Here is a 10,895-nt window from a genome sequence, read left to right as displayed (position 1 = left end):
CCCTTCACAGCATAGGAGCCCAGGAGCTTGGGCCTTTTAGAACATTCTCCAGTACCTAAGGAATTAGACCCCAGAAGCTATCAGCAGTGGGATTCAGAGTCACTAATGAATATAGAGACCAAGGTAGGAAGCAAAGTAGGGCAAGTTTGTTCTTTGTCTTAGGGTGCTCTCCTTCTGAACCCCATACACAGCCCCTTGACAGACCTAGGGGACCTGTTTGCCAGAGACTTTACCCAGACTCCCCGTTACCAGTTCTAAGGACACCCCACTCAGTCTCAGGCCTTGGCTCCCTCTTTCTCCACTGAATGCAGTCTGCACCTCCCTTCTCTATGTCAAGCCCCAAGACATGATTTCCTGGTGGGGAGATGCTTGTTGGATTAGCCACATCTCCCATCCTCCTTGCATGTGAGCAAAATGTCAAAATAAAGCTGAAATGGCTGCTGTCAAGAGTGTCATGCCTTCATGCCAGCCACCTCAGCTGTCACTGACATCATCTAGTCTCCGCCAGAGTCTAGGTGGTTCAAGAATAGTCAAGAGAGGCATGTCCCACAGAGGGAACTACTCAGTGTGTTCCTGGAGAGCTGCCTCTAGATGAGGTGTCACTTGTACCCACATGGGACAAAGGGTGCAAGGCCACCACACACTTCTCATTGGCATTAGTCAGCTCCTGCTCTGTACTGGACAGAAACATAGCTGATTCTCCCAGAGCTGTGGTTTCAGGTCTGCTTCCTCCCACCAAGATCAGATCAAATAAATGAGACAGTCAAGCTAACCACAAAGCAAATGGTAACGATTTTAATTCAACCACAGATCAAAAAGAAGGAAGATAAATGTTCTCCACAGACATGAGAGAGGAGAGGAGCAGATGTGAAAAGGGGGAAGAGAAGAAAGGAGGAGTAAGAAAAGAGGGGAGAAGAAAAGAAGAGGAGAAACGCAGGAAGGGCACAAAGTCCCATTCTGACCTCCGGCTCTCTGCTTCTTCCCTGTGGCGCTCAGTTTCATAAAAACACAGAGCCCTGTGGCTGGATTGGTTTGTTCCTGGACTATGGCCCATGGTTGTCCATCCAGGCCAAACTCACATTAAATAAATTCCAATGTACACTGTACAAAAGAGCCAGGCCCATTCCCCGTCTCACAAGCTTCTCTACAAATAAAACCCCTCTCTGTCCCCTCTGTATCAGGGGTCCCTGAGGGCTGACGAGGACGGAGAAATACTGGCTCTCAAATGTCCATGCAGAAAGCCATCTTGGCTGGTAGGGATACAGTCATGACCCCAGTGATGCTCCAGCAACCCAGGCTGGGGTAAGAGGGAGTGGCTGGCAGAAGTACCCCTATGAACTATGTCACCCCACCCCGTATCTGTGCCCAGAGTCCTTTCTGTCCAGATGCAGCCCAAGTAGCACAGTCTAGGGTGGGGTGGGGAAGGGGAGGTCGTGCAAAGTGGCGAGGGGAGGACTCTTCTCAGCTTTCCCTAGAAGACCAATAACCAAAGGCAAGGCAGGAAAGGTATGCCATGACAGGTGGGGGCAGAAGATGCAGGCAGGTGGCCCCTTCCTTGATCACTCTGCAGGCGGGTGGGCCAGATTAGCCACAACCTTGGCTTGGTCCACAGCATCCAGCAGGTTCTTGGCATCCACAGCCAGGGTATGGGACGCTGTGAGCATCTGTCGCTTGCAATCCTCGCTCAGGGATGTCACAGCATTCTGCTGAGCCAACCTCATCTTGTTGATGAGTTCTGCCAGGTCTTTGTTGAGCAGTTTCTGGGTCCCTTCAATCTGGTGGGCAAGCACACAGGAAAGGCTGAATGAGTAATGGGTTGGGGTTGGAGGGAAGCATTGGCTAAAACATCAGAAGTTCCTTAGGAGCAAACTAATCTCAAGCCTGGGCTGAATCCACCCTTCCATACAGACTGGAGCTGGTCCATGAAGATCAATGCAGCAGGCATCCCAGTGGCCTCCTTCACAGTAGCAATCCCAGCATGCTGACCAGAGGTCAACCATATTCACCTACTTTGATGGGTGATCTTGATTGTCACACTGATGGCATTTAGAGTGACAGTGGAAACAAACCACTGGGTGTGTGTGTAAGGGAGTTTCTAGATAGTGTTAACTAAGGTGAGAAGACACACCTTAAATGTGGTGACAGCACTCCATGGGCTGAGGTCTTGGGATGAGCAAATAAGAGAAAGCATTTGTCATTTCCCCACTTCCTACCTGCAGATGCAATGTGAACAGTCACCTCACTCCTTCTCCGCTGCAGTGAACTGCACCTTCAAACTATGGAGCCAAAATAAACCTTTCCTTTCTTTGGGCATTTTCCTCAACTCTTTTGCCCCAACAATGAGAAAAGTAAGACACCGATTCTTTAGCTGTCTGTGGTCAAATGCAGAGATCAGATCCCATATCTATTTAACCGTTGCATTGCCAGTGCTTAGCATGATGAATACGTAGCACTAAAGCTACTGTATAAAGCAATGAACGAGTACATCAATTGGCTGTGCCAAGCCCTCCCATCAGCTCTGCACTGGGAAGTTCTCTCAGTGATCTGTCTGGGTTCTCAGGAGCAGTCTCAGCCCTCTGGTGGCACCTGCCCAGCCGGGACTCCTTGGTAGCCCACTGCTGTCACCTAGAAGGTAGCAGCTCTGTCCTTGTTCTGTCTGGCCTTGGGCAACCACAGGCAGTAGAGATCACATGACAGCATAAATGACCACTTGGAAAGCAAGGCGTCAAAGCACTGCATTTCCCAGACAAGAAACGGATCTGTTTGCCATGGCCACGGGAGCACAGCAGTGCAAACTTTCCATGTTCATTCTTGAACAGTCCTGGAGGTCCAAATTCTGAAATAAGTCCCACAGCGAGCTAAAGGCATCAACAGAGGATGACCAGAGGTGCTTCTGTTAACGAGTCCAGGGGAGAGTCCGTTCCTTGTTTTTCCCAGCTCTGAGATGATCTCTTACCTCGTGATCCCTTCCAGCAGAGGCACAGCACTGCCCTCACATTCCTGTCTCTGACTCTGGCCGCTTGCTCCTGGATAGCTCATTATTGCCTCTCCTGCTTGGGACCCTTAACTTTATCAGCTCAATAAAGTTCCTTTGGCCACGTAAGGTACTCTGCGTGTGGGCCACAGCTTCTTTGGACATTACTGTCATTACCAGACCACCAGGATGCCCCCTTGACTTCAGCAATAGTTTGGTATCTCAGTAAGGTATCTAAATGCAGACGGTTACTAGGTAATGGGTGGGGGGAGGGTGGTGTGCATTTACTTGCATATACCCATTGTGACTATTTGAGATCTAGACTGGGATTTTTTTATTAGGTCCCACAGCAGGCTCAACCCTGTGGTGATAACAGCTCTGATGCTCTGCAGAGATATTTGCTGGGAGAACACTCACCTCTGTCCTAGAAGATGCTGGCAAGGAGGGCAGGAGATCGTCCACACTGCCGATGAGCTTCCGCAGGTTCAGCCCCACATTCTAAGAGAGCAAAAGCAAAGCAGCTGTTCCACCTGCCTTGTGAAAAGCTGCCCCACCTGGGACTGCACTCAGGGATAGCATCTGCCCTCTGAGACTGCCTGGGATTGGACTTCCTAGTGTCTCCTTGCTCCCCTGGGGTCCACAGGGCCAGTCAGTGAGAGGTTTTCTGTCAGGAGCCATAATGGGACAAGCTAATAATTTGCAGATGATCATCCTGAAATGCTTGCCTTGGATTATTATGTAATCTGCAACAAGTGAGCCCTCATCCAGCAAGGCTGTGGGGGACTTATTTAGGAAAGATTCCTGCTATTAATATGCTTTTCCTATTATTATTATTAAACATATGTAACAATCACTAAGCAATAGCACACCCATTTGGAGCAGATCTCTGCAGATCTACAAAGATGTACTGTCTTGTAGTGATGCTATATAGACAAATAGATGACTTCTTAAGTCTTAATAATGATCCTATAAGAACTCCTAAAATTATATCAATGATTATTAAGCTCTTTTATAGTGGGACTGCTATTAGGTCCCTCTCTGATAGTCAAAACTGCAATGAGAACTCTGCCAGTCTCTGATGCCAGTGTCATCAGTTAATTGCCCTTAGATAGTAACCAGACTTTGCTCAGAGCACATTCCAAGAGGTGGTAAAACAATTAACCAAAGATCACTAAAAGGAAACTCATGATTTATTATAGGTGCTAGGACAGAAGATAAAATACTGCCTGGGTTTATCTAAACAAAACTTCACTAATGTCTTAGTTATAGTTTTAAACCTTCAGCGAACCTGTGGAGCTAGACAGGTGATGGATGTTTAGCCAGATAATTACTCCTAATGGATATGCATGTTAACATTCTCTGTTGTAAACTTCTATTTCAATTTATGATTTGATTTTTGGTGTGAACTTGTGATGAACTTTGTAACATGTGACCATGTGCTCTGAACGATGCGTAAGTACTGAAGACAACGACAAAGAGAGCAGTACAGTAGTCACAGATGTAGTGGTTCCTTAAGAGCCGTTTGTCTTTTCCTTTCCTTTTCCTCTGCCTAGAATTTTTTCTCTTAGAATTTTTCCTTTGTTAGAATTTTTTCCTTTTCCCCACTTAGGACCTTTCCACCTTTCCCCTCAGATAGTTTTCATAGGATACTTTTTACACTTAAACTCTACAGCAAGTGTCTTTTCTTCCTGCCTCAGACTAGCAGATGTAAGTTAGAGCCCAGCAGTTCCTGCTGAGAGAGTACAAAGGCTGTTTGCCTAATTCTCTACTGTTAGGCTACAGGTGTTAATCACCTAAGCCTGCAGTCTTTTACCCTCAGAAGTTTTTAGGACAGTACAAGGCTATTTACCTAATCCTTTGCTGTCTTTGAGCTGAGGTGCTAAGTGCCAGAGGCTGCAGTTTCTGGTCAGAGGATAGCAGAGGGCAGGCCAGCTACAGTAGCATAACCCTAGGTCTTACCCCCTGCAGACATCCCCCTGGCTGTCAGAAGAACTGACAAGAAGGAGAAGAAAGATCTCTTCTCCCACCAAGCTAGTGCTGGCCCACCCGGGCAGTTTTCCTTTCAAGGTCAGTCCAGAAGCCCCCACCTCCCTGACATACTCCACCCTGCCAGTCACCTTCACCACCACCACATAGTCCTCAGGGGGCAGCTGGCTAAGCTTGTTCTTGAGTTCCAGCACAGCCTCCACCAGGGTCATGACATTGTGGTATACGAGGTCATCGGTCCTGTCCAGGTTGGCTGTGGGCTGAATGGACTGAAAGAGAGGAGGGGTGGATGACTAGTGGTTCATGGGAGCCTGGAGGACCCCTCTACCACTATTATTCATTCCTGGGAACACACCGATCTCAACCAGGGAAGAGGCCTCTGCTTTGAAACAACAGCACTCTGCCCCAGGGGTAGAGTCACTCCTTCTGCCTCTGGGGTCATGGTCCTCCAACTGGGGGGCCCAAACAAAATGTTAGTGTGTTATCAAGCCAATCCAGTGTAAGCATCATCTAGCCTTGGAGTCCACATCATTTTAACATTTCTCCAGTGATTTTTGTGTGAAGCTGATACTGAGAATACACATTCTGGAACCAAGAAAACCAGTGGACAGTAAAATGTGGATATCTGGGGGAAATCTCAGGAAGAGAAGGCACTCACACCTCCCAATCCTAGGCTGAATCAGTGAGACATTTCCCCTAGTCGGGAAAGAGCCCTGGGAGGTAAAGAGAAAAAAAAAACCAAACAAACTGGCTCTTCTCCCATTTTGATATAAATTAGCTATTAGGCCTTAGACAAGATGCATCTGTTCTCTGTGGCTCATCTGTACAATGATGACATTGGATAGGATTATCTCTAAGGGCCTCTGAACATTTCAGGTCTATGGTTTTCGACAGCTTTAACCCCAACAACATACCTGTGCACCTAGCCGTGGTGGCTTCTGTGGGGGCCCTGTGAACTCCGCTGTAATAGGAAGGACAGAGAGTAGGTGAAGATCTCAGTACTGGGTCTATCTCTTTCTACCTTCTAATAATCAAGCCAGTACCCCATCTCTACCATCAGGAGACCCCAAGAGTGTAAACCCGAAATTCTGGGAAGAAGACCAAGGAAATAGGATCTCGGTCTTCCTGGTTTTCCAACAGCCAGGGACAAGATCTGTCCATGGCATCGAAAGAGAAAAGCCAAGGCAGGGCTGCATAAATGCAGCAAGTATGGGGACTCCACGCCTTGGTGTGCTTCCTCCAAATGGGCAAGTTCCCCAAGAACAGCACAGCAGTCTGTGGAGCCTACCGTGGTACAGTGGCAGCTTGGGGGAGGGTAAATTTTGAAACCAAAGATGAGTTTTCATACTATCGACTCTACTCTGATGAGCAATGGCACATGCATCCTGGGGAACCGCTCTAAGAGTGAGCAAAGATGAAAGCCAGTAAGCTTGCATCTGATCTCACCACCACACAGGAGCTTGTTTGCCCAAGGCAGATGCTTACACTCCCTCTCTTAACTCTTGTCTGGAGAATGAGATCATTAGCTCAGAAACAGGGAGAGTGTTCCAGGTTCACTTAAGAAATGAAGATAGAAGATAAAAAGGAAAGAAGCTTCAAAGAAGTCGCCAGCTCCTGAAGAGTAGAAAGGGCTATGGCGGCAGATGGGGAGTAGGGGGCAGGGCAGAGCTGAAGGAGAGGCTCCTTCCAAAATCCAAATGACTCCACACATTCAGGATAAAACAAGGCAGATGGTACTTTTTCCTCCTTAAAATCAAAGACAACCCTCTGCTCCTTGCAGGACCGTGATAGCATCATGCGACTTGAGCTACGACAGCATCACATCCCCCAACACACCCCAGGGAAGCACTGCCCCAAGGAAGCACTCACTGTAGCCTGCCTCCTTCTCTGGAGTCTGTAAAAAAGGAAGGGAGAAAGGAGTCACTACTCTGCCTCCAGGGAACATCCTATTCCTCCTGTTGCCCATTCCCTTCTGGATTAGACATTGCAGCCAAGAATGAGGGGACCTGAGAGCTCCTGACCCCAAGGGACCTTTCTAGAGGCCCAAGCCAGCATGAACAATGTGACTCCCATGAACTTTCAGCTGAAGAACTGCATAGGGTCAGCCTAAAGGGCAGAGACAGACACACCCGGGGGTATAGCACACTGGTCCTGAGCAAATAAGGTTCCTTCAGGTTATGGCTCTGAGAGAGGCCTTTCCTGGTGACTTACCAGTGGGGACTTGTCATTCATATAAACCATAGGGTCCTGCAGAGGAGACCAAAGCAAAGGACTCAGATTCCAGAATAGGAAGTATGGGATATGCATGGTATGTATCCTTTCTAGTGGGTAGGAACAGAAGGCAGCTACTCACCAAGCATCTTTCTTCCCGCCTCAGCCATTGGGAATCTTCCACCATCTGCTTCTGCTGTCTGTCTAGGACCTGCCTCATCTTGATCTTCTCTGCCTCCCAGAGCTGCTGGGCCTCTTCTCGGCTACTGGGCCGGATGAAGTCCTCCTCCTGTGAGGACAACAACTCCAGTGAGCCCCATCCTTAGGCCTGGACCAGGGAGGATCAGCTGAAGAGTCCCAGGGAGCCAAACCTTGGCATCACCTACAGCTCTTCTCTTGGCTACTCCCAAAGCCAGAGTCACAAATGCAGGCAGTTCTGCTCTGTTCTCAGCTTCATTCACATGCCTGGCTGTAACCGGATGCCAAACCCCAGAGCACTGGGTTCAAACTGTCACACCATCTGCCGATGGCATCTTCTTTTCAACCATCCACCCATTTTTCTCAGCTTGCATTTGTGATGGCTGCGGACACTTATCAGGCTCAGAAATACAAAACAGGCTCCAAACTCTTTGGAACTTGTTTCCACCTAAGCTCTATGGTGACAGGTCTGGAAACGCCTACAGACAGTGAGACTACCCCAAGCTCCAGGTATACAGGATTGGTTGTGCCCATCAATCATGCATGCTTGGTTAGGATAACAGCCTGAACGATACAAGTTAAAAGAAATGAATGAGCTAAGAGAGAAGACGAATAATCAAACTCCCAGAGGTGTAACTCTACAGATACAAGATGAATGCTCCCTCCTCCTCACTAGCCCTAACCCTGGTCTTCGCATACCAGTGAGGCTTTGGATTTATTCTTAGTTTTGTTTCTTAAGTGGGTGTTAGTGTTTTCCTATTTATCTCAGTCTTTCCAGGGTGCCTTTGCAAAATTATTTTCTAAGTCCCTCTAAACTCTTTTACTTTTTATCTACTGTTTGATCATCTTGGCCTCCTGGGTCTACTGGAGGAAGAAGGTTGTATGTATTTTCTTGATTGGGGAACCTTTTGCCAGTGACAGGGTCCCTTTGTGAAGTTCCCGCTATGGCTTGAGTGTGGCCCCCTAAGGTTCGTGTGTCAGGAATTTGACTTCCAGAGCAACAGTGTTGAAAGTTGGGCTGGCTTGGAGATTATGGAGGCAATGACTTGTTCATGAACAAGTTAACAAACATGTGGGCTCCTGAAAAGGGAGAGTTTGCTTTTCTGTTCTTATTCTATAGTCTCTCTCAACTACATGGTGTCTTCTGCCATGCTAGGATACAGCAGGAAGACCCATGCTAGAGGTGGCCCTTGGTTGTGGACTTCCTAGTCCCCCAAACTGGAAGTAATGAACTTCTGTCCAGTAAAAAGCACCTAGCCTCAGGCATCCTATTACAGAAGCACACAGCAAGTCAACACAGTCTCTTTTCTTTGATGTGCCAGTTTATAGGTCACTTAAAGAAAATGCTAAATAAAAAAACAATCATATCTACTTTTAACAAGTCATGTCTCTGCCAGGCCTCTGAAGAGTTCCCCACTAAGCCCCACAAAACAGGCTTGATCATTACAATATAGCTTTAAAATAGTTGTTCTAGGGTACACTGCCCATCATTCATACAGATTCAATTCTCGGTGTTTACTTCTTCACCCAACCCATTCAGCAACTATTGGTTAAGCAGCTACTGTGTGATAGGCATATAGCTAGATGCTGGGGGAACAGCAGTTTTAAAAACCACTGTGTTTCTGTCTTCACAGGGCTAAATGACTAATAGTTATTTATGCCCCTAACACAACGCTATCGACTGTGGTATGATGTGACCAGGGGGTCTTCAGCGGAGCCCAGTGGGTGCCTGTCCGTGTTCTTAGCACTCAAAACTGAACTAACTAAGCCTCTTTTCTGTGTGAAGTACTAGCCTCTGGGATTTTGTTTTGTTATAGAAGCAAAAAACCAGACTAAGACACAAATGCTCCAAAAATGAAGGTAAGCAATTTAAAGTTAAAAATATCCCCAGTTAAACCCAATGCCGGTCTATGGCCACCTTGGGCTTTTAATAAATGGTGTAACTAAGTGTTGAAAGTTTTAAATACAAGGTCAGAAATATAAAAGGAAACATAGAGACCGAGGAATATTAAATACTGATAGGATGAACTATTGAACTCCAAAATCTACTATATAGTCTTATAGGTCCTAAGAGATTGCCACAGGTTATATGCAATGTATGTCCCAGGTTTGACCTTGGCAAAAATTTTAGCAAACACACACTAGAAAGCTTGTTCTGATGATTTCTAGTTACACAATAAAACTAAAGGGTAAAAGGAGAGGCTTTTTGCTTTATTCCTAATCTGTGTGTGCATGTGCACACGTGTGTGTATGTGTATTGGCATATGTTGTGGGAGCATGTATGTGTGGTGGCTAGAGTCTGAGATAGGCATCTTTCTCAACTGTTTTTCATATCCTTGAAGCATGGTATCTCCCTCAGCTGAACTGACAACTCACTGGCATGGGCTAACCAACGTAGCCACCTCGCTCCCAGAATTCTCTGTGTCTCTAGAGCTGGAATTACAGGTGAACCAGCACACTGACCCAGTGTTTAGGTGAGTGTGAGGGTCTGAACTCTGGTCTTCGTGTTTGCACAGGAAGTGGCTTATCCTTGGAGCCATCTTCCCAACCCCAATAATAACTTTTAAACCTTGAACTTCTTTACAGTCTGGGTATTCTCCCTAGGCAGCAGACACCTACACGTCATGGAAGGAATCGGGAACTTGTGTTACAGAATGGTGCTCATGAGCTGTTTTCTGTAACTGCTATGGCTCATCCTTCCTGTCTCATTTACACCTCCACATAAAACCTTCCTTGTTCTAGCAAAACCGTGGCCCGGCCTCCTTACCTTGTACCAAAGCAGTGGCCCCACCCCTTACCCTACAGCTTTGCACCACTTGGTCTTGGCTCCTATTGCCACCTCTTCTTTGTCCATCTCCTATAGTCCAGGCTTATCCCTTTCCAAAGTTTCCCTAGGAGTGATGCAGCTGAGTGTGCAGCTGTGCCTTGAAGGTTCCTCCTTCAGCACCTAGGACAGCACCTACTGCACCCTGCTAAAGCTCATTATTGAATTGGGATATGGGGGTGGGGGGATGACTACCATCATCCCTGTGCAATATTCCACAGACTCCCAGAGGAGCCACGCTATACAGGAAATAATTTTGCCACCTCTGAATCTTTCTTAAATGCTTTCAGATGCTTCGTGGGAAACCTGTTATCTTGTGAGCATGGCACTGGGAAGAGACTGTCTCACATATTCCATAAAATGGAGTTTATACTTTAATTTTCTTTTTTACTTATTTAAAGAAGAATTCTTCATGTTCTTTCAGAGTTCCCTTATGACAGTCACTTCTAAATGCCTGTCACAAAAGACCTGCACAGGCTGTCTTTATGGAACTGAACAAAGTCCTGGCAGTGAAGTGAAGCCCAGACAATGGCAGTGCTGCCCCCTACAGGCACTAAGCAGCCTCTTTCCAAAAGAATGCAATTTTAAACAAAGCTCTCTGAAACTTAATTAACTATGAATAAAGAGTCCAGGGCAGGCATGGTGGTGAGCATTGCCTAAATTATAGCACATGCTTTAAACTGTGGGTTAATTATGGTTAAT

General features: G+C 46.8%; 1 protein-coding gene across 4 annotated transcripts in view; it reads right to left on the bottom strand.

Moving 5' to 3' along the window:
• Positions 1-769: 769 nt before the first annotated feature.
• The window catches only part of Ptk2b (protein tyrosine kinase 2 beta), a 120,129-nt gene continuing 110,003 nt past the window's right edge, over positions 770-10,895 (bottom strand). For all 4 annotated transcript variants that reach the window (XM_034497597.2, XM_034497598.2, XM_076930819.1 and 1 more), the window contains 7 exons: positions 7,314-7,460; positions 7,172-7,207; positions 6,830-6,854; positions 5,875-5,921; positions 5,092-5,229; positions 3,392-3,472; positions 770-1,775 (listed from right to left, as the gene is read on the bottom strand). In XM_034497597.2, the coding sequence (XP_034353488.1) occupies positions 1,560-1,775; positions 3,392-3,472; positions 5,092-5,229; positions 5,875-5,921; positions 6,830-6,854; positions 7,172-7,207; positions 7,314-7,460 (690 nt within the window). In that variant the 3' untranslated portion in view covers positions 770-1,559. The remainder of the gene's footprint in view (positions 1,776-3,391; positions 3,473-5,091; positions 5,230-5,874; positions 5,922-6,829; positions 6,855-7,171; positions 7,208-7,313; positions 7,461-10,895) is intronic.

This window comes from Arvicanthis niloticus, chromosome 3 (assembly GCF_011762505.2).
Source record: "Arvicanthis niloticus isolate mArvNil1 chromosome 3, mArvNil1.pat.X, whole genome shotgun sequence".
NCBI lineage: Eukaryota > Metazoa > Chordata > Mammalia > Rodentia > Muridae > Arvicanthis > Arvicanthis niloticus.
The sequence above is the reverse complement of the archived record's forward strand: the minus strand, read 5'-3'. Positions and strand labels throughout refer to the sequence as shown.